At 46.9% G+C, this 23,923-nt stretch overlaps 1 protein-coding gene across 3 annotated transcripts in view; it reads left to right on the top strand.

The window, feature by feature from the left end:
• CASS4 (Cas scaffold protein family member 4) overlaps positions 1–23,923 on the top strand; it is a 48,886-nt gene extending 24,963 nt beyond the window's left edge. For 2 of the 3 annotated variants that reach the window (XM_050745281.1, XM_050745282.1), the window contains exons 2-6: positions 843–1,265; positions 9,633–9,734; positions 13,611–13,691; positions 14,839–16,149; positions 22,006–23,923. In XM_050745281.1, the coding sequence (XP_050601238.1) occupies positions 843–1,265; positions 9,633–9,734; positions 13,611–13,691; positions 14,839–16,149; positions 22,006–22,413 (2,325 nt within the window). In that variant the 3' untranslated portion in view covers positions 22,414–23,923. The remainder of the gene's footprint in view (positions 1–842; positions 1,266–9,632; positions 9,735–13,610; positions 13,692–14,838; positions 16,150–22,005) is intronic. The other variant, XM_050745283.1, reaches the window with a different exon arrangement.

Raw genomic sequence — 23,923 nt, 5'->3', positions numbered from 1 at the left:
AGCACTTACTAAATGCCAGGCACCTGTACATGACAGAGAACGAGACACCCATATGTATACACAATATATAATGGACTGCTATATATATAGGATATATGTGGTATACATATATGTATCAACCCATCATATATAGTATGTGTATATATGTATATATGTGTGTATACATATATACATACAGATACATATATACACATACATATACACATATGTACATACATAAACATATATACACATATGTATGATATGTATATATACATATCATACATATGTGTATATATGTTATATACGTATATATACGTATGTGTATATATGCAAAGGTCATGACGTCCACAAATTAAAACAGCGCTGTGACACAGGAGTTGGAAACCAGCCTGAGCAATGACAAAACCCCTTCTCTACAAAAATACAAAATTTAGCCCAGTGTGGTGGCACGCATGTGTAGTCTCAGCTACTTGGGAGGCTGGGGTGGGAGAACTGCCTGAGCCTGGGAAGTCGAGGCTGCAGTGAGCCAAGATTTCACCACTGCACTCCAGCCTCGGCAACAGAGTGAGACCCTGTCTCAAAACCATAAACAAACAGGGCCATGAAAGCATATTAGGACCGTGCAACCTCGTCTCAGGATGCAGGGAAGTCTGCCCTGAGGATGTGACATTTCACTTAGACCCCAAGGATGTGAAGGAACAAATCAGGCAAAGAGCAGGGACAAGAGCCTCTGGGCTGGAAGAAACGAAATGGAAGGGCATTATGAATTTGCATTAAGCTTTCTAAGTGAGTGGGACTGGTGTAGCGGTCACTGGCCATGGTGCTAACAGCAGATTCTCTTCTCCCCTCTCCACCCGCAGGCACTCCTGGCCAGGGCGCTTTATGACAACTGCCCTGACTGCTCTGATGAGCTGGCTTTCAGCAGAGGGGACATCCTGACCATTCTGGAGCAACACGTACCAGAAAGCGAGGGTTGGTGGAAGTGTTTGCTCCACGGAAGGCAAGGTCTGGCCCCTGCCAACCGCCTCCAAATCCTCACGGAGGTCACTGCAGACAGGCCATGCCCCCCATTCCTGAGAGGCCTGGAAGAAGCTCCTGCCAATTCACAGGAGACCTATCAGGTGCCCACTCTACCCTGCCCTCCCACTCCAGGCCCCGTTTATGAGCACATGAGGAGTTGGGTGGAGGGGCCCCAGCCCCCTTCTGCCCAAGTCTATGAATTCCCCGACCCTCCCACCAGTGCCAGAATCATCTGTGAAAAGACTCTCAGCTTTCCAAAACAGGTACGCATACTTCCAACTACTAGACATGGGTTGAGGGGTATGGAAACACCCAGGGGCCTAACTACCCCTTGAGTCATGGGTGTCCTCCAGATCGAACATGCAGAGTCATGGGTGTCCTCCAGATCAAACATGCAAAATGGGAGCCCAGATCGCTGGCGATCACGCTCGGGGAGCTTGTGTGCCAGGTTGGGATGGAGAACTCAGCGGCCTCCACCCGCTTGTCGTTGACACCCTTGCCCCCCCTGTGATTCCCCAGCTCTCCAAGGCTGGGCGCAGTCTGTGGGAAATGGAACGCTCAGCTGAGCTGTGTGGGAACGCACTGGAGATGTTCATGGCGGCCTTTTCACAGGATGAAGGATCACCAGGACTCCCAGTGACAAACGGCAGGGTGGGGTTTCCATGGGTTCAGAGGCAAGAAGTTATACATCACGTTTAGCATGTATATTCCAGGCTGGGCACGGTGGCTTGAACCTATCTATATTCCCAGTACTTTGGGAGGACGAGACACGAGGATCATTTGAACTCAGAGTTCGGGACCAGCCTGGGCAACATAGTGAGACCCTGTCTCTACCAAAAATTTAAAAATTAGCCAGCATAGTGGCACACACCTGTAGTCCCAACTACTCAGTGGGAGGCTGAGGCAGGAAGATCGGTTGAGCCCAGGAGGTCGAGGCTGCAGTGAGCTATGATTGTGCCACTGTACTCCAGCCTCGGTGACATTGAGAACCTGTCTTTTAAAAAAAAAAAAAAAAGTATATCCCCTTCAATGCAGAAATTTTATTTCTAGAACTGCTATGGAAATACACAAGCAGGCAAATATATGTCTGGATGAGGAGGCTGTAGCCATTATGGCATAGAAAACTCAAAGAGGCCTAAATATTTATTAACAGTTGGATTGGTTATACATATCTTGGCACATCACCACAGCAAGCTGCTGTGCAGTTGAAAAAAAAAAAAAAAGATGAGATATTTATAAGAGGAAAGAAAGATCTATTTAAACAAAAACCAAACAGATGTAAACTCAAAAAAGAGGCAGTGTGCAATGGCTCATTCCTGTAATCCCAGCACTTTAGGAGGCCAAGGCAGGCAGATCACAAGGTCAGGAGTTTGAGACCAGCCCAGCCAACATAGTGAAACTCCGTCTCCACTAAAAATACAAAAAATTAGCCGTGCATGGTGGCAGGCGCCTGTAATTCCAGCTACTCGGGAGACTGAGGCAGGAGAATCACTTGAACCTGGGAAGCAGAAGTTGCAGTGAGCTGAGATCGCACCATTGCTCTCCAGCCTGGGCGCCAAGAGTGAAACTCCATCTCAAAAACAAACAAACAAAAAACTCTAAAAAGGAATTCTGTATATGAGTGTGTGTATGCATGTGTGCTCTCACACTGAGACTGAGAAGAACACGCTCCAGGGATAGTTACCCCAAAAAGGGGAACTGGTTAAAGAGAAAGTGAAAGAGGGCAGTAAGCTGGGGCCTTTATTTTATTCACTCCTGTGTCCCCAGCACCTGGGACCAGGTCTGGCTTGGGGTAGGTGCTCGATACATATCTGACAAACAAACAAATTAGGAAGTTGATTTTTATGTCATATTGAACATGTATGACATCCGTAATTTTTTAAAATATCAATTGGTTTGTTTTTTTGAGACTGGGTCTCGCTCTGTCTCCCAGGCTGGAATGCAGTTCTCTTCAGCCTCGAACTCGTGGCCTGCAGCAGTCCTCCTGCTTCAGCCTCCCAAAGTGCTGGGATTACAGGTGTGAGCCACCATGCCTGGCCTAAAGTATCAATTTTTAAAAACAGAGGAAAAAGAGCATTCATTAAATGTAGAATGGGCTAGGCTTGGTGGATCATTCCTGTAATCCCAGCAGTTTAGGAGGCCAAGGCAGGAGGATCGCTTGAGCCCAGGAGTTTGAGACTAGCCTGGGCAACATAGTGAGACCTCATCTTTACTACTACTAATAAAAAATAATTAGGCAGGCATGGCAGCAGGCATGGCAGCAGGCACCTATAGTCCCAGCTATTCAGGAGGCTGAGGCAGGAGGACCTTTTGAGCCCAGGAGATTGAAGCTGCGGAGAGCTATTATTATGGTGCCCCAGCACGCCAGCCTGGGTGACTGACCGGAACCCTGTCTTAAAAAATAATAAAACAAATGCAGAATGAGAACTTTTTTTAATAAGGAAAAGAATTAAAGTAAGGAAGGAGAAAAAGAATGCGCTATTTCCCCCCAAAGCCCTGGCCTTCATGAGGTGTTGAGATGCAGAGCAGATGTGCACAGGCCTCAGTCACTGCAGGCATTTCCTGCCATCAGATGCTTTGCTGTCAGCTCCTATGACACTTCCCACCCGGCCACAGCTCTGGCACAGGGTCTTGGCAAGGTCTGTGTGCAGGGAAAGGCCACTCTCCCTGATGCATGTGCTGTGGGGGCCCTAGGAATGTGCTACTCACCATTCAGGCCTTCTCCACACCAGCTTCCAAGGTTGTCTTCAAACAGGAAGGTGTTGATTCCTTAGAAGATTTTGAATACTTTACATTTTCTAACTCCCTGGGCTACAAGACATAGAACCAGACAGTTGTTACATAGAACAGCTGCCAGCACAGGCGCTTGTTACAAACACCAGGAGGAAGCTGGTGGAGCCTTCTGAATCAGTCGACGAGGTGGACACTAACGCTCTTTTCTGGAACAACTGGCCCCAATCTAGGCCTGGCATGCTCAGCTGCTGTCTGAGCAGCTGACTCAGAGCAGGGCTTTGCTGAGGTTTCTTTTAAGAACAACAAGTGACATTAGCTGAAGTTAATTTGAATTTCTTCCAAAGCCATGAAAGGAAAAAACAAAAAAATCAATAGCAATTCCTTCCTCTCCCAGAAAGGAAAGCAGATGCGCTGTCCTCTGACGGTTGACCAGAGGACACTCAAAGACCCGTTAACAACCAGTTAAGGGTTTTCGGATCCAGAGAAAAGGCTGGCACCTCCTCCCTGCTCATGCCACTCAATACAGTGCCAGGCTCCTACAAGGTACTTAGTAAATATCTGTTGCATGAACGAAATTGACCAAACACAACATAAGGTTTCAAAAATGTGGAGTCCGCTATCAACTGCTAGATTGACATCCGTGTGAAAGGAAAGATGAGTTTACTATTGAAACTTAACTTTGAAAAATGATCAGGGCATTAGCAATGAGATTTGTCCTTAAGTGCATCAACCATTTGAGCCCTTGCTTGTGGAGGCTGCAGCAAACAACAGAAACCACAAGGAAATTCGGGGGGGGTCCCTTTAACCACTGAGCAGGGTTCTCAAGCGGCCACAGTAAAACCCCCCAGGGGAATTTCCTGCCTTGTTTTCCTTCTTTAAGTTCCCTCCACGTCTGCCCTACCTACAAGTTTGCTCCCTTCCTTCCCTCACTTCCTATTTATTTACTTAAAAAAAAAAATTTTTTTTTTTTTTTTTTTTTTGAGACAGAGTCTCGCTCTGTCACCCAGGTTGGAGTGCAGTGGCGTGATCTAGGCTTATTGCAACCTTCACCTCCTGGGTTCAAGAGATTCTCCTGCCTTAGCCTCCCAAGTAGCTGGGAACACAGGCTCCCACCACCACGCCTGGCTAATTTTTCTTTTCTTTTTTTTTTTTTTTTTTTTTATTTTTAGTAGTGACAGGGTTTTGCCATGTTGGCCAGGCTGGTCTCGAACTCCTGACCTCAGGTGATCTGCCCACCTCGCCCTCCCAAAGTGCTGGGATTACAGGAGTGAGCCACTGCACCCAGCCTATTTACTTAAAAATTGTTTTAATTTCTTGGCTGGATACAGTGGCTCACACCTGTAATCCCAGCACTTTGGGAGGCCGAGGCAGGTGGATCACCTGAGGTCAGGAGTTTGAGACCAACCTGGCCAACATAGTGAAACCCCATCTCTACTAAAAATACAAAAATTAGCCATATGTGGTGGTGCACACCTGTAGTCCCAACCACTCAGGAGGCTGAGGCAGGAGAATCACTTGAACCTGGGAAGTGAAGGTTGCAGTGAGCTGAGATCAGACCACTGCACTCCAGCTTGGGTGACAAGAGGAAAACTCTGTCTCAAAAAATAATAATTTTTAATTTCTTGCCTTCTCTGTGCTTGGAGTCTCTCAGCAAGAGATGTGGTCCGTGGCTTACAAGTCAGGAATGCCATCTCACTTGGCTTCTGGGGCAGCCAATGTTGCACTGGGTGATTGGGGACCTCCCAACACCCTCTGTGTTTCTCCTTCCTCCTCTGTATTGGGAGAAGGTTGGACCCCATCTTTTCTAAAATCACCTTCAGTTGTACCTTTTGGTTTTTCTAAATACTTCTCTTCTTCTTCTGCTCTGAGAAGGAAGGAGCTAGAAGAACTTGAAGACCAGTTAACAATCAGTTAAGGATTTTCTGATCCACAGAAAAAGCAGGCATCTCCTCCCTGCTCAGGTCATCTAACCATTAACCCTGAGGCTAAACTGCCCAGAAAATACATTCCGAATGGAAGTGACTGGTGGTAGACCGGGCAACTCTGAGCCACTGGTTTTGAACTGTTTTCCCAAGGTAACTTCACAGGCTTAGAACACAGCCTTTTGCGAGGCATTTCACGGACTCCTTTTTATATCTGTGTTGACAGTCTGTAGACTAAGAGTGGCCCCAAATTAACATCCGAGAAGGTGGAAACATGTCATTTTTCCCAAGTTGTCCTAAGAGAGGCGTCTATGTGTCAGAATGAGACATCTCTATTGCTGGGTGAGATCTCTGCATATCTTTAGATTAGAACAACTCTTCATTTTACAAATGAGGACATTAATTCCCAGGGAGGTGAAACTGCTCGTGCAGTCACACAGCTGATGAAGGACAACTTCCATCACCCCCCAAAACAGAGCCCTTATTCCTTGATCTTCTTTCACCTGACTCTGTGACTGACACTATTCTTTCTGATGAACACTTTATTGAAATTTCACCTAGAGATGCTCAGTGACAGATCAGTAACTTATATCCAGACCATGAAACAACAAAACTAGCACCCCAGAAGCCTCCAGTGCCTTCTCTCTGTCACTTCCCCACTAGGGTAACCACTATTTTGAGCTTTGTTTTATTTTTTATCCCAACTTCCTTAATATAATGTGCTGGCCTAATTAAAAAAAAAAAAAAAACCACCACATCAAGAACATATTTGATTTCAGTTTAAGTTTAGAAGGAACTCTTGTATTTCAAGAGAAAAGGGCCAGATTTCCTGGTGAAACTGCTCTTGGATCCACTAGTTCCTGAACTAGAGTTTCCTTCTGTCTCCCTAAACCTTTCGAAACCGAGTTTCTCAAACGTGTTCCTTAATTGATCACCATACTGGGACTGGGCCTACGTTTTCCAAGAAGCACCGGGCATTTTTGAGCTGGCTTCCTTCCATCTGAAATGTCATGCACAGGAAAGCCCCTTTGCTCTGTGGACTTGCCCTTATAGGCATAGGGGACCCCACAGTCAGCCATCAAAATAAAATGGGCCTGAAGCCATGGGGAGGAATAGGCCTTGGGACAGCATTTGGAAAGGGTCTGTGGGTGGAGAAAGCTTGGTGTGTTCAAATAACTGAGAACTGGGAGGGAGGTGACAGCCCGTGGTCCGGGACACAAGGTCCCTGGGTTTGGCGGGGGCATAGCCTGTCAGACCGGGTAAGAAGCTTGGATTTCTGACCTGGTGCGGTGGCTCACGCCTGTAATCCTTCCACTTTGGGAGGCCGAGGCAGGTGGATCACTTGAGGTCAGGAGTTCAAAACCAGCCTGGCCAACATGGTGAAATCCTGTCTCTACTAAAAATACAAAAAAGTAGCCAGGCGTGGTGGCGGACACCTGTAATCCCAGCTACTCGGGAGTCTGAGGCAGGAGAATCACTTGAACCCGAGAGGGGGACGTGGTAGTGAGCCAAAATGGCACCACTGCACTCTAGCTTAGATGACAGAGTGAGACTACGTCTCCGGGGAAAAAAAAAAAAAAGCTTGGATTTCATTCAAAATGCAATGGGAAACCACTGATGGGCTTGTCCACCTAGACCAATCAGCCCGAGACCACCAGGAACAAAGTCAGGTTTACTGAGCGTAAAGAAGACGATCACAGAGCAGAGAAACCACGAGGCAGCTCACAAACAGGAAAACAGCATCACGATGGGATGGGGAAAGGCGGGGTTTAGGTGAAATCTAAGCGAAGCTGTGTCTTGATAGGCTCTGGGCAAAATAGGGCAGTGTGCAGGCTGGACGAGGGCCACTCTCCCCTTGGGAACCACAAAGCAAGCGGAGATAGATGGGAAGGGCTGGGCCCGGAAACCCCTTGCCTGAGGTGCTACATGAGGGCCTGGGAATCAAGGCTGCTTCTCTGTCAATGACTCGGATCCCCCAGGCGAGAGTGGGATGTTTCATTCTTACTGATAGCACTTTGGAGAGCTGTGCTTCCAGAGCCTAGGATTTTAGGGAACCAAGTTTCTCAGGGAGTAAGAAAGCAGTCGTCACTCAACGAAGGGGGCTGTTTTGACATGTGACAGCTGCAGCGTGTCCTTGGAAGGAATGTTCATCCTGTTTGCATTGCAGCTTCTTTATCTGTGTCCGCGAGTCTAGCCAGGTGAATGGCAGGGTGGGGTTTTACACTGTGTGCTAATGTTTACCATCCAAGCCGTACGCATCCACTCACCAAAAACAAACAGATAAATCTAGCACGTACATTCCCAGTGCTGCATCCTCGGGACACCCAGTCCTCAGAAACTGCTCCTCCGCCTGCATTCCCCTCCCTCAGCTCCGCACATTGAAACCCTAACCACCCCCTGAGCCAACTTAGAAAGCCCCCTACTCAGCAACAGCTCCTTGGGACCCCGGTGGGAAGTACATTCTCCTTGTCCTGGACTCCGGAGCTTCACCCTGTCCTCTCCTCCAGGCCCTGTCTTGCTTCCCAGCCTGTGTCCTTGGTGTGCTCAGACCTCATTTCCCTCTTAGACTTTAAGCCCGTGGTAAACAGCATCCTCTACTCTAGAAAAGATCGTTCATTCCTAGGCCGCTTGTAGAGACGTTCTAGTTCAGGAGGTCTGGGTGGGAGCCTTGGCAGCTGTATTATTTTAAAATTCCCTAGGGGACTCGGATCCCTGGCTGGGTTCGGAAGCTGCTCTGTGGCATCCAGTGTGGTACCCACCATTGAGCTGACATCATTGAGCTCTGGAGGACTAACTTGAATCTGAAGTTCCCATTCACAGACCCAGGTTTCATGGCTGAGACCATGTTTCCCAAAATGGCTTGAGCAATGACTGGCCAAGTGCTCTCAATAAAATATAAATCGGGGCCGAATGCAGTGGCTCATGCCTGTAATCCCAGCACTTTGGGAGGCCAAGGCAGGCGGATCACCTAAGGTCGGGAGTTCAAGACCAGCCTGACCAATACGGTGAAACCTTGTCTCTACTAAAAACACAAAATTAGCCTGGCGTGGTGGTGCGTGCCTGTAGTCCCAGCTACTTGGGAGGCTGAGGCAGGAGGATCGCTTGAACCCGGGAGGTGGAGGTTGCAGTGAGCTGAGATCACGCCACTGCACTCCAGCCTGGGCAACAGGAGCGAAACTCCACCTAAAAAAAAAAAAAAGGTATACATATATAAATTGGATGGTCAATCCCATCCTTTGTAGGATAAAATTCAAACTCCTTAACTGACCTGCTCCCTGTTAACCTTTCCCGTTCCATCCCTCCCTCCTCCCCTCCCTCACTCCTCTCCATCACTTTCACATTGCCGGGTTCTCTTCTGCCTCCCACTGCTGCCAGCAAAAACTGCCAGCTGCAGCTCATCTGGTCACCTCCTGCTTCCCTTCCTCAGCCCAGGTGACAAGTCCTTAGACAGCTCTCAGGCCGCAGTTTCCTCCCAGACCTTGTTGGTCCCTCCACCTTACATTCTTAAGGTCCCCTCTGCCTATTGCATGCACGTCTCCAGCCTCAGCCTAGCTTGATAAATGCAGATGAATAGCCCAGTATCAGAGTCACAGCCTCCTGGTCGCTAGAGAACATCAGAATCACCTGGCAAGCTTGTTAACACTGCAGGTTCCTGGCCCCCACTCAACACCCAGAGACTCCGTCCAACCCGCGTGGGCCCAAGAATATGCATGTTAACCTACTTCCAGTGAACTTCCCAGGTGAGGCAGATGCAGGAGATCGTGGGCCACCTGCGAGGAAGGCTGCCTCCACCAGGGAGCCTCCCACCGGTACCCTGCTGTCTTGAGAGTGAAGAGCCTGCCACCGGGGGTGCCAGGTGACTACCTCAGCAGTGTCCACCCAGCTGTCTCTGCTTTTGGGGAGATGACTTTGAACCTGATTGTGATCATCAGAGTGACATTTCCTTTTCCTCTGCTCTCCTCCTTTCTCTCCAAGGCCATCATCACGCTTCCCAGACCTGCCCGGGCCTCACTGCCGACTCTGCCTTCCCAGGTGTACGATGTGCCTACCCAGCACCGGGGCCCCGTGGTCCTGAAGGTGAGCCTTGTTCTGGGGCCCCGCATCACCCAGACCTCTGCGCCCAGAGTCTGGGGCTCTTGACCTCACACCCACATTGCATTTCAGCATTACCATGGAGGCCAGGGGCTCAGCCTCCATAATACACATCACCACTCAGAGGCCAACTTCATAACCTCCTTTTTACCCATGGAGCCCAGTCCTGCTCTAGTAAACATTGTGACTACCTGAGTTCTGAATATTTTGAAATTTTTACTTTTCATTTATAATATATGTTTTTTCTCTTTCTTTTTGAGATGGGGTCTTGCTATGTTGACCAGGCTCGTCTCAAACTCCTGGCCTCAAGCAATCCTCCCATCTCAGCCTCCCAAAGTGCTGGGATTATGGGCATAAGCCACCGTGCCCAGCCATTATTTATAATAGATATTTAATGTATGTGTGTGTACATATACACACACACATTTTTTTTAAATGATGTTTTGAAGGATATGCACCACAGTCTTAACATGGATTATCATTGATTATCTTAACATTGATTATCTCTGGGGGAAGAAATTTTAGTTGTTTTTTTTTTTTAACTTGTTTTTATATAAGGGGAACATCGAATTTGTAAGACATGCTTCATGTGATCAAAAAATAGCTTTGCTCCTTTCTTAGCCCACCCAAATGCTCTGCAGTGGCGTTCTCCCCACCCATCTGCTATTGAGATCAGTAGCTCCCAACCTCTGTTGTATGCAAAAGCATCTGAGAGCTTTAGCTGTCCTGGTGCCTGTGCCCCAACCCCAGAGACTGTGGAATCAGGTCTAGGTGGGGCCCAAACATGAGGATTTTTTAAAGCTCTCAGGTAATTGTACTATGAAGCCAGGATTTAGGACAACAGTTCCCGTCTAAATAGAATTCCAATCAGGCTCTGTGACTTCCTGGACACTCACGGGTAATAAGTCACTTGAGGCCAGGCACAGCAGCTCATATCTACAATCCCAGCACTTTGGGAGGCCAAGGCAGGAGGATCACTTGAGGCTAGGAGTTCGAGACTACCTCGCCAACATGGTGAAACCCCGTTTCTCCTAAAAATACAAAAATTAGCTGGGCATGGTAGTTCATGCCTGTAGTCCCAGCTACTAGGGAGGCTGAGGCGGGAGAATCATTTGAACCCAGGAGGTGGAGGTTGCAATGAGCCGAGATCATACCACTGCACTCCAACCTGGATGACAGAGCAAGACTCTGTCTGAAAAAAATAAAAATAAAAAATTTGAAAAAAGGTCACTTTAGCCTCGCCAGGTCAGTTGAGGAATTTAATTGTCTAGGCAATAATCAAACTTTCTAGTTCATTTAAAGCCAAAGCTCCTGCTGCCCGGCTTGGGCCTGCCTAAGTTATCTGCTGTTTCACCATCTCAGTTTTCTACCCTTTCTCACTCACTGGATGGTCTCAGACTCCTGCAAGGCTGCAAGAGGCAGGCAGGGAGAAAGGCCCTGCTAACCTGGTTCTGTTGGCAGGGGTGCTAATAGCAGTGGCCAGTGTGCCAAGCGGATTCGTTCTCTTCTGGGGCATTCGTGTAAGTGCCATGTCCTCTGCCCCCCACCTCCTACCCCTCACCTCCTTGCTGAGCATCTCTTACCTGCAAGTCCCTCCAAGTGGACAAATGCGCCTCCTCTGGCTGCTGGCTCCTCCCTTAGCTCTGGGGCAAGCAGGTCACATCCTCCACATCCAGCCACATCCTCCTGAGATTCCCCGAGCCATTCCTCCCTGGCTCTTGTTCCAGCTCTTGTGTGAGCCATGCCTGGTCCATGACAAACACACAAGCTCCCTTTGCCATGATAGACTCCAGGAACACAGGCGCTTGCTTTGGGTGCAAAAGTTATCAATGGGCTGGGTGTGGTGGCCCACGCCTGTAATCCCAGCGCTTTGGGAGGCTGAGGCGGGAGGATCATCTGAGGTCAAGAGTTTGAGACCAGCCTGGCCAACATGGTGAAACCCTTCTCTACTAAAAATACAAAAATTAGCTGGGCATGGTGGCGGGCACCTGTAATCCCAGCTACATGGGAGGCTGAAGGCAGGAGAATGGCGTGAACACGGGAGGCGGAGTTTGCAGTGAGCTGAGATCGCGCCACTGCACTCCAGCCTGGGCCACGGAGTGAGACTCTGTCTCAAAAAAAAAACAAAAGTGATCAGTGAAGACACACTTGTATGACTCACTTCACTCACCTTGCCCTAATCCCAGCTCCACTAGACCCTGTCTTTATGTAAAAGTGTGACATTTTGTTCATGATTTTTTTTGCATTATGATTTTTTAAAATATTGCATTTTAAATAGTATTTACCTTGATGACTGAGTTTTCTTGGTGCCCTCTTAATGTTGTGCCCAAGGTAACTGCTTTGCTCTCCTCCCCCTGGTCCTGACCCTGAGAACAGGCCAACCACAGCACGGTGCCACTCTGACCCTGAGAACTGGCCATCCAGGGCATGGCTGCCACCCTCTCTCTTCACCTTTCCCAAGCCAGAGTCAGCCCCCGTCCACTGTGACCCCAAGCTCAGGGGAGACAACTCAAGTCATTGAATGATCCCGTGGGAGCACTTGATGGTTTGTTTTTGGGGAGTGAAAGGCAACCCCCGCTACACCGCACCCCATTTCCCAGCTGAGGAGAGCCCTCCGGAGACTCACAGCCCAACTCCCTCTAAAGAAACCTTCCAATGTCCAACTATTTCTCTCTTTATTTGCAAAACCTGTTTTGGTGCTCTCTTGCCTTGCTTTGGAATTTGTAACCTGTTTTTTGTATCCTAATATATATGTTTTGTAATTACTGTACACGTTATATATATAATATGTTATATCATATACATATCTCAAGCCACTGAAGGAGTTTGAGCAGGGGAGTGACAATCAGATTTTTAGGAAGCACCATGCCTGGCACTTAGGTCATTGCTAAGATGCACATTTATCAAATGAGTCTCTCACACCGTTTTTATTGCTCTCGTGATGTGCACAGTGTCATCCAGCTTAGTGTCTGGTCATTAGTGGGCACTCATTAGATATTTGCAGAATACATATGAGTGATAAACACAGGAAAATTTCTACTGAGAAAAAGAAAGAAGACATACTGGGTCTCAATCTCATTTATCCTCTGGCTTAATTTTAAGACGAACTTAAGATAAATTACCATTTTTAATTTAGGCAACTGCCTAAATTAGCACTGTTGCCCCCACCCAGCCCCACCACAACCTTTGGTTGAGAAGTCTCTTTTTTTTTTGAGACGGAGTTTCGCTCCTGTTGCCCAGGCTGGAGTGCAATGGTTCAATCTCGGCCTACTGCAACCTCCACCTCCCAGGTTCAAGCGATTCTCCTACCTCAGCCTCCCGAGTAGCTGGGATTACAGGCATGCGCCACCACGCCAGGCTAATTTTGTATTTTCAACAGAGACAGCGTTTCTCTATGTTGGCCAGGCTCATTTTTGACCGAGCTAATAACATCTTTTTTTTTTTTTTTTACTTTTATATTTTAGTAGAGACAGGGTTTCACCATGTTGGCCAGGCTGGTCTCGAACTCCCAACCTCAGGTGATCTGCCCGCCTCAGCCTCCGCAAGTGTTGGGATTACAGGCGTGAGCCACCGCGCCCAGCCGAGAAGTCTCTTTTTAAAGCACAAAGTCCAATGTTGAATGTATACCCTGTTATGAGAAGAACTTAGGACTGTAATGTCCCCTGCACTGCCTCAGACGAGGAAGGTTGGGGACCCGTCACCTAGATTTCCACCATTAGAGCATCATGACCAAAAGCACCAAAAAGTCTTCAGGAATTTGTGTCTTCCTTTGGGGAAAAACACTGGAATAGGCAGCGTTCGTGATGTGTAGCCATTAGGAAAGAAACAGTCAAGTGGTCTGCCTTTGTGGTCTTTCCCCAGGAGCCAGAGAAGCAGCAGCTATACGACATACCAGCCAGCCCCAAGAAGGCAGGACTCCATCCCCCAGCCGGTCAAGCAAGTGTAAGTATGAAGAGGTGCTAAGGTGCGGTGTCATGAACACATAAAAATCCTCTCAGAAATGTTATTAGCTTGGGGCCAGGTGCAGTGGCTCAAGCCTGTAATCCCAGCACTTTGAGAGACTGAGGCGAGTGGATCACCTGAGGTCAGGAGTTCAAGACCAGCCTGGCCAACATGGCGAAACCCCATCTCTACTAAAAACACAAATATTGGCTGGGCGTGGTAGCAGGCGCCTGTAACCCCAGCACTTTGGGAAGCTGAGGTGGGTGGATCACTCGAGGTCAGGAGTTCAAGACCAGCCTGGCCAACATGGTGAAACCCTGTCTCTACTAAAATATAAAAGTTAAAAAAAAAAAAAAAAAGAAAAGAAAAAAAGATGTTATTAGCTTGGTCAAAAATTAGAATGCAAATTCCTCATAACAGAGACCTTACTGCATTTGAGGTAAAACCTCTCATTGAGCTGGTGTTCAGGAATAGGACTAATTATGTGGTTTGGGATAAGTCTTTTAACTTCTCCGTTTTTATGGGCTGAGAGTATTAAGTGAGATAATCCTGCAAAGGACTTGGGACAGTGCCTGGCACAGAGCAAAACTGTGTAATGGCTTCTTATGATGACAGACCTCAGGGGCATGCTGTGATACAGTACACTCTTATCTGTATTGGGCGAATGACTTTATTTGAAATCTGTGTGATCTATGTTTATAATCGGATTCTACCACATGTGTCCCACAGACACGCTTACACCCAAGGTCATTAGGGAACATCTTACAAGAAAGCTGGCATTTCAGCCGTGTCAGGGGGACGCATAGGAGTTTGGTGGATGGAAAAGAAAGGGTTGCAAGGGCTTTTAGAGCAGAGAAACCAGTTTGGGTAAAATGAAATACAGTGGCATGAGTCAGTGTTCTGAGTTCAGGGAAAAGTGAACAGCTTGGGTGGCTGGACCTGTAAGCAGATGGTGGCAGTCAAGGTGGGGTCAGCGTGGTGGAAGTGGAAAGAAATGAGGCTCAAAAGAATTGTGAAGGACCTTGAGTGGAAATGGGGAGCCACTGAAGGAACTTGAGCGGGGAAGTGACGATGAGATTTAAACGAGGCACTCGTACCTTCTTTTGAAAGCTACTAACCCGGGCAACTATGTGTGGTTCTTCCGCAGGGGCAGGGTGTTTCCCTGATATCAGTGACTACCTTAAGAAAAGGCGGCTACGGCACATTACCAAGTCCGCAGAAATCGGAATGGGTTTATGACACTCCAGTGTCTCCAGGAAAGGCCAGCGTCAGAAACACGCCTCTCCCCACCTTTGCAGAAGAATCAAGGCCCCACGCTCTCCCCAGTTCCGGCTCCACTTTCCACAATCCTCCAAGTGGCAGAGCCAGGTCCCTCACTCCACAACTGAATACCTATGTGCCCATGCAGAAAAAACTCAGTCTTCCAGAAATTCCTTCTTACGGCTTTCTTGTACCCAGAGACACATTTCCTTTGGATGAAGATGCCAGCTACAAGGTTCCTTCAAGCTTTCTGATTCCCCGAGTGGAACAGCAGAACACCAAGCCCAATATTTATGACATCCCTAAAGCAACATCGAGTGTTTCTCAGGCTGGGAAGGAGCTGGCGAGAGCCAAGGAGGTGTCAGAGAATCCCACGGGCCATCATTCCTCGTGGTTCTCCAGACGGACAGCTTCCCGATCTCCTGAACTGGACAGATTATCAGGTTCCAGTTCTGACAGCAGAGCCAGCGTCGTCTCTTCGTGCTCCACCACATCCACCGACTCCTCCTCCAGCTCTTCCTCGGAGGAGTCAGCAAAGGAGCTCTCCTTGGACCTGGATGTGGCCAAGGAGACAGTGAGGTCTCTGCAGCACAAGGTGGTCAGCTCTGTCGCTGGCCTGATGCTCTTTGTCAGTAGGAAGTGGAGATTCCGAGACTATCTGGAGGCCAACATTGATGCAATCCACAGGTCCACTGAGCACATAGAAGAATCTGTAAGAGAATTTCTGGATTTTGCCCGAGGAGTCCATGGGACTGCCTGTAACCTCACTGACAGTAACCTTCAGAACAGAATTCGGGACCAGATGCAGACAATCTCCAACTCCTACCGCATCCTGCTTGAAACAAAGGAAAGCTTGGATAATCGCAATTGGCCTCTGGAAGTTCTTGTGACTGACAATGTCCAGAACAGCCCAGATGACCTTGAGAGGTTTGTCATGGTGGCACGGATGCTTCCAGAAGACATCAAGAGGTTTGCCTCCATTGTCATTGCCAACGGAAGGCTCCTTTTTAAGCGGAACTGTGAAAAGGAAGAGACCGTGCAATTGACCCCAAATGCAGAATTTAAGTGTGACAAATGCATCCAGCCTCCCCAAAGAGAAACTGAATCACACCAAAAGAGTACCCCTTCCACTAAGCAAAGGGAAGATGAACACTCTTCCGAACTGTTAAAGAAAAATAGAGCAAATATCTGTGGACAGGTGAGTTCAGAGTTCCAAGCGATCGAAAGAGGGGCTTCAATTGTTACCTCGAGCAGTGGCTACTAAGATGCTGAGATTCTTTTGATAGTGTATAGGCTTTGGGGAGACACTGGTTCCATCTTTCAGAAAATAAAATTTGTGAAAGTAAAATTCTTTTTTTTTTTGAGACGGAGTCTCGCTTTGTTGCCCAGGCTGGAGTGCAGTGGCGCGATCTCAGCTCACTGCAAGCTCTGCCTCCCGGGTTCACGCCATTCTCCTGCCTCAGCCTCCCAAGTAGCTGGGACTACAGGCACCCGCCACCTCACCCGGCTAGTTTTTTGTATTTTTTAGTAGAGACAGGGTTTCACCGTGTTAGCCAGGATGGTCTTGATCTTCTGACCTCGTGATCCGCCCGTCTCGGCCTCCCAAAGTGCTGGGATTACAGGCTTGAGCCACCGCGCCCAGCCGAAAGTAAAATTCTTGATGAAATCTTATTAACAAGTCAGATAAAGATAGGGCAGCATAGGCAGATAGGTCAGTTGATTTGGATTTCTTCCGAAAACTTTTGGGGTTCAAGTTTACCATGATATTAGAATTAAAAGGGATTTTTCAACTTTCTTTAAAATCTACTATTCGAGTAGATTTTTCAAACCTCACCACCAAGTCTCCTTGCATTTTTGAAAGTTATAAATTTAGTCATTGTCAGTGTGTTTCTTAGCAACGGAAGAGGAAGTAGAAACATTCTTTCAAATTGCTCACCATCTGATCAGCCTCCAGACTTTAGCTACTCTTAGAAATACTTTTGTGAGGCGGGGTGTGGTGGCTCATGCCTGTAATTTCCAACACTTTAGGAGGCCAACACAGGAAGATCCATTCCTTGAGGCAGGAGTTTGAGACCAGCCTGGGCAGCATAGTGAGTGAGACCCCAGCTGTAAACAATTTAGTTTTAAATATCCAGGTGTGGTGGCTCATGCACTTGGGGGGCTGAGTAGGGGTATCCCTTGAGACCAGCAGTTTGGGGTAACCGAGAGCTACGATGGCGCCACTGCACCCCCACCTTGGTGACAGAGAAAGAGCTTGTCTCTAAAAAAGGAAAAGAAAAAAAAAAGAGGTGGGGTATGGTGGCTTACCCCTGTAAACTCAGTACTTTGGGAGGCCAAGGCGAGCAGATCACTTGAAGTCAGGAGTTTGAGATGAGCCTGGCCAACATGGTGAAACCCCATCTCTACTAAAAGTACCAAAATTAGCTGGGCATGGTGGAATGCACCTGTAATCCCAGCTACTCAGGAGGCTGAGGCGGGAGAATCACTTGAACCCAGGAGGCGGAGGTTACAGTGAGCTGAGATTGCACCACTGCACTTCAGCCTGGACCACAGAGCGGGACTCTGTCTCAAGAACAAATAAAAGACAAGACAGAAAGAAATACTTTTCTGGATGAGTTCACACATCATAGAGCAAGATGCTTCAGTTCAGGGACTGTGAACCCAGAAGTCACTTGGGGGCTGTGTCAAGGAGGTAATTTGGTGCTTTCGGCCCCAACCTTTGTGTTCTGCTGAAATGCCTGGTGGTGTAGGAGGTTTAACACGTTCTAGAAATTTAGATGTTTAAAATTGACATACACATATATATAACGCTAACAAAGCTGTGTGGGTCATCATATCAGGCCATGTTGATAGGCAACATTCAGCCTTTGGGCAGCCAGAGTCTCCTATGGTTGAGAAAAGGAATCAGTAGGCAGAACCATCAACAGAAAACATGAGAAAGAATGCCCAAGTCTAAAGTGAACTTAAACAGTTCCACAGTAGTGTAAAACACCACTCAATTTGGTACTTTGAAGGAATTGTATTTTTCAGACATTGCCTAACTTAGAAAAGAAAGAGAAACCTATCTTGGAACAAAGGTTAGATGAAAACAAAGACTTAGGAACCATGGTAAGCTGTAGCACTCACTCTCTAAAGCTTCTGATTCATACGCTTTATTGCTAGATTCGTCTCATCATGCTATGGAAAGCTCAACATTACAGCCATGACCCACATGGGCGAGAGTTAGTTTTTGTGATTCTTTGTTCTTTATTTTAGCAAGAGAGTCCTGGAGATCAGTGAGTCTAATGAACGAACCCCAGGGAATGGAAGTGAAGCATTAACCATTAATGAAATGACTCTAGGCGCTCTGCGAGGTTGTTGTGGGTGGTACTAACCGGGCTAAACAGGACTGACTCAACTGCTCTTTGACATTCTGATTTAATGTTTCTGATTACAACAGCAAATCTTGATTTGGGGCTTATATATCTTCAACACCTCTTTTACACTTGATGTTCTTCCTTTAAAAAAAAAAAAGTCAAAGATGTTATCATTGTGCTTATTTTTATTGGTTTCCTTCTATTTGTGGTAAATGACAGTAGTTTTCCATTTACCATTTTTCATGGTTTCCTTTAAATTAATGTAAGTAAAAGCAATGGGTCCATTTAAAGAAAAGGAATGAAGCCAGTAGAAGTTAAGAGGAAAATGGAAAGAGTATAACTTGTAAAGGTTGTAAAGGCTGTCCCTGAATAACTGAAGCTTGGGAAACTTACTTAGGTTATAGGGCAGATGGGGTAGAGGGTGGAAGAAAAGGATATCCAATGACTAGGATAAGGTCACGTACCTTCTCAGAGGCAACCTAGGACAAGAATTCAGGCCTCCTGATGCTCAGGTCACCAAACCCCAAACACTAGTCTTTGGGCCTGCCATATTGCTAACAGTCATGCTATTTTGTCCAACATTAAGTACGCCTTAGATTAGTGGTTCTCAAATTTGAGTGTATCACAATCACCTATGAGGTTTGTTAAAACTCACATGGCTGGCCGGGCGCGGTGGCTCGTGCCTGTAATCCCACCACTTTGGGAGGCTGAGGCGAGTGGATCACCTGAGGTGAGGAGTTCGAGATCAGCCTGGCCAACATGGTGAAACCCTGTATCTAAAAACACAAAAAATTAGCTGGGTGTGGTGGCAGGCACCTGTAATCCCAGCTACTCGGGAGGCTGAGGCAGGAGAATTGCTTGAACCGGGAAAGCGGAGGTTGCAGTGAGCTGAGATCGTGCCCCTGCACTCCAACCTGGGCAACGAGAACAAGACTCTGTCTCAAGAAAACAAATAAACAAAAAAAACTTGCATGGCTGGGCCCCACTCTCAGAATTTTTGATCTAGTAGGTCTGGGGTGGAGCATAGTAATGCGCATTTTCTAGCAAGTTTGCAGGTGATGTTGATGCTTCTGGTCCAAGGACTTCACTTAGAAAGCCCCCGCTTTAGAGTGACAGCACTTCTCAGTGGAGGTCCATGGCACCGTTGGCCACTGGGTGGACAGTTCTCCGTTGCGTGGGATGAACTATTCAGCATCCCAGAATCCTGCCCGCTTACTGCCTATAGAAGTCCCTAGTCAATGCACTAATCAAAACTATCTCTACACATTTCCAGTACCCCAAGTTAGGAATCATAGTACATTTTTCACCTCCCTACAGTTAATATTTTCATTTACGATGCTCATAATCTGATGTCTACCTCATTACTTCTCATTATTTCTAAGCTCTTCTTTTTTTTTTTTTTTTTTGAGGTGGAGTCTCACTCTGTTACCCAGGTGGGAGTGCAGTGGCGTGATCTCGGCTCACTGCAACCTCTGCGTCACAGGTTCAAGCGATTCTCCTGCCTCAGCCTCCTGAGTAGCTGGGACTACAGGTGCACACCACCATGCCTGGCTGATTTTTGTATTTTTAGTAGAGACGAGAGTCATCATGTTGGCAAGGCTCATCTCGAACTCCTGACCTCAAGTAACCCTCCTGCCTCAGCCTCCCAAAGTGCTGGGATTATACCCTCCTGCCTCAGCCTCCCAAAGTGCTCAGCCTCCCACCGTTCCCAGCTACCTTCCTTTTTTTTTTTTTTTTTTTTTTTTTTTGAGACAGGGTTTTGCTCTATTGCTGAGGCTGTAGTGCAGTGGTGAGATCATGGCTCACTGCAGCCTCCACCACCCAGGTTCAATCGATTCTCCCACCTCAGCCTCCCAAGTAGCTGAGACCACAGGCCCACACCGCCATACCCAGCTAATTTTTGTTTTGTTTTGTTTTTGGTAGAGACAGAGTTTCATATGTCGCCAAGGCTAGTCTCGAACTCCTAGGGTTAAGCGATCCTCCTGCCTCGGCCTCCCAAAGGGCTAGGATTTCAGGCGTGGGTCACTGCACTCAACCTGCTTCATTCTTACACTCCCTGCTTCCAAGAGTTCATCTGAACTGACATCTCAATCTTGCCTTCACTTTCTATGACAAAGACAATCATTGTTTTCATTTTCCAAATATGCAATTCTAATAATGAATGTGCTTCTTCGAAGTATGCTTTCCTCCTCCTTTCCTCCTCCTTGTCTAACTTCCCCTCCAACCCTACTGGCCCCTGGAGACATAACCCCCTCCTGAAAAAAATCAGTTTTATGCCATATCTGTCTAAATGCTTCCAGCCTGTGAATTTTGAGATAATAGGTAAATGCAAGAGTGTGAAATTTAATGGAAAGAAAGCGAGTTTCAGACCTAGAGCTCCAGATCTCTGATGTGCTAATGGTATGGCCAGAGGCAGCCTTTTCTCGCTTCACCTTTCAATTGTTACCTGGAGTTGTGGCCACTAAGTTAGGTACTGAAAATCTCTGAGAGTATATAGGATTTGGGAGACATTAGTTCCATTTTCCACAAAATAAAATTCATGAATGTAAAATGTTGATGAAACCTTATTAGCAAATATGATAAATATTTTAATAACAAGGCAAAAAATAATAATAATATTAAGGCAGATAGGTCAGGGTATTTGGTTTCTTCTGGAAATGTTGGGGGTTCTGGTATACCTCTGATACTGAAATCAGAGAGGATTTTTGGATTTTTAAATGTTTTTAAATCTGTTCTTTGAGAACGTTTTAAAACTCACCAACAAGTTTTCCTGCATTTTTAAAAGTTAAAAATTTAGCTGGGTACAGTGGTTCACACCTGTAATCCCAGCACTTTAGGAGGCTGAGGTGGGTGGATCATTTGAGATCAGGAGTTCAAAACCAGTCTGGTCAACATGGTGAAACCCCGTCTCTACTAAAAATACAAAAATTAGCCGGGCATGGTGGCAGGTGCCTGTAAACCCAGCTACTCAGGAGGCTGAGGCAGGAGAATTGTTTGAACCCAGAAGGCAGAGGTTGCAGCGAGCCGAGATCATACCACTGCACTCCAGCCTGGAAGACAAAGCAAGACTCTGTCTCAAAAAAAAAAATTATAGTTATTGCCAATGTGTTTCTTAAAATGGGTTTTTTTTTTTTTTTTTTTTTTTTTGAGACGGAGTCTTGCTCTGTGCCCCAGGCTGGAGTGCAGTGGCGCGATCTCGGCTCACTGCAAGCTCCGCCTCCCGGGTTCACGCCATTCTCCTGCCTCAGCCTCCCAAGTAGCTGGGACTACAGGCGCCCACCACCACGCCCGGCTAGTTTTTTGTATTTTTTTAGTAGAGACGGGGTTTCACGGTGTTAGCCAGAATGGTCTCGATCTCCTGACCTTGTGATCCGCCCGTCTCAGCCTCCCAAAGTGCTGGGATTACAGGCTTGAGCCACCGCGCCCGGCCAAAATGGGTTTCTTATGGTTGGTTTATTGAGATGATTGAATAAAATTATATGTATGTATTACAATATAAGATTGTATATATTATATGTTACAGTGCTTTGAAAACATTAATTTGTTAGACAACTGTTGCAGTATTGGGCTTCCCAAACCAAACCATGCTTTCTTTAAAAAAATAAAAGGTCTTGCAAATCTAGCCAAAACAGGAAAGGACACACAGCCACAGCCCATTGATTGAGTCTCCTATCTATATTCTTCCTTCCCTTCTTTAGAATCCTGGCCCTCTTACATCCCAGCCTTCGAGTCAACAGACTCCTGAGAGGAAACACCGCCTCTCTGAACACTGCCGGCTCTACTTTGGGGCGCTCTTCAAAGCCATCAGCGCATTTCATGGCAGCCTCAGCAGCAGCCAGCCTGCGGAGATCATCACTCAGAGCAAGCTGGTCATCACGGTGGGCCAGAAGCTGGTGGACACGCTGTGCACGGAGACCCAGGAGAGGGACGTGCGCAACGAGATCCTCCGCGGCAGCAGTCACCTCTGCAGCCTGCTCAAGGACGTAGCACTGGCCACTAAGAATGCCGTGCTCACCTACCCAAGCCCTGCCGCGCTGGGGCACCTCCAGGCGGAGACTGAGAAGCTGGAGCGACACACGCGGCAGTTCAGAGGGACATTGGGATGAGGACTCTCTACCTCCCTTCCTCCTCTGCTCACCTCTCAGCTTCACACCCACAACTTGTGCAACTCTGTCCTATGGGAAAAGCCAGCCGGGGTATACACCGATCAGCTGAAACAGACCTGGTACCCAAAGACCCAAAGCTGGTAGTACCAAGTGGCTAAGCAACCCTGGGGCATTGACTTACCCCACAGGGGGTCAGGAAAGAGAGACAGATATGAGGTAAAGACCTTGTGAAGTTTAGCATATATGGAGTATGCAGTATCAGCTTGAAGTGACTTCATAGAAATAATATTTTATGTTGATTAATTAAATGTGTGCATGTTTTGTTTGTTTGTTTTTTGAGACACAGTCTCACTCTGTCACACAGGCCGGAGGGCAGTGGCGCCATCTCAGCTCACTGCAACGTCTGCCTACCGAGTTGAAGCATTTCTCCTGCCTCAGCCTCCAGAGTAGCTGGGACTACAGGCATGCACCACCATGCCCAGCTAATCTTTGTATTTTTTTTTTTAATGAAAAGTCTCACATATTTATTACTGAACCCAGCCAACCAATGCATTCATAACAGATTCAGAGAGAAAAAATATATTCCCAATAAAACATGTACAACTCTCCAGAGAGTGGCGACATTTTCACCTTGATGTGGTAACATGACTGTGACCTTCAGACAGCATAAATGTGTGTGCCGTCTCATGTGCAATTCCTTATAGGCCCAGCTTGGTTCTTCTCCAATGTCTCCTTTTGGAGTTGTACTTGATTTTATTACCAGTTTTCATCCAAATCTACTGGGGAGTGGGATGATTTTGTTTTCGCTTCTTGGTCAGGAATCACAATCCTGAAAGTCTTATGAGAAGACATGGCAAGAAGCAGAGTCAAGCATACACCACAATGGCAGAAAAAGGAAGAGCTAATTTTTGTATTTTTAGTAGAGATGGGTTTTCACCATGTTAACCAGGCTGGTCTGGAACTCCTGACCTCAGGCCATCCCCCGCCTTGGCCTCCCAAAGTGCTGGGATTACAGGTGTGAGCCACCATTCCCGGCGTGTACGTGTTTTAAATTCACTCATTTAACATTTATTTATTGGATGCCTACTACATGCCAAGTTCTAGGTGCTGGAGATATAACAGTGTAGCAGAGGCCTTGCCCTCTTGGAACCTACAATCTAGTAGGGGAGTCAGACAGTAAAGTGATGAAGAAAAACATACACAGTATAACAGGTGCCAGGAAAAACGTAAGTTGGCGAAGCACAAGAGAAATTGTTTTGAAATGGTTAATTTTTATTGCGTTCATTAGAAAATAGAGTAAGTTTCTTTGTTGTTTTGAATTGAATTAGTTCTGTGAGAGTGGTACAAATTATGTATGTGTCTTGCACCCATAAATATATATTTTTGCTATGTTACTTTAACCTAAAGATAGATGTTATATTTACAACATAACATGATCTGTTGGGTTCTCTATTAATTTATTTCATTCATTACAGATTCTGGGTTGATAAATTCTGCTCAGTTTGAAAAA

This window comes from Macaca thibetana, chromosome 10 (genome assembly GCF_024542745.1).
Source record: "Macaca thibetana thibetana isolate TM-01 chromosome 10, ASM2454274v1, whole genome shotgun sequence".
Classification (NCBI taxonomy): Eukaryota; Metazoa; Chordata; class Mammalia; order Primates; family Cercopithecidae; genus Macaca; species Macaca thibetana.
This window is presented reverse-complemented; position numbering and strand designations above follow the sequence as displayed.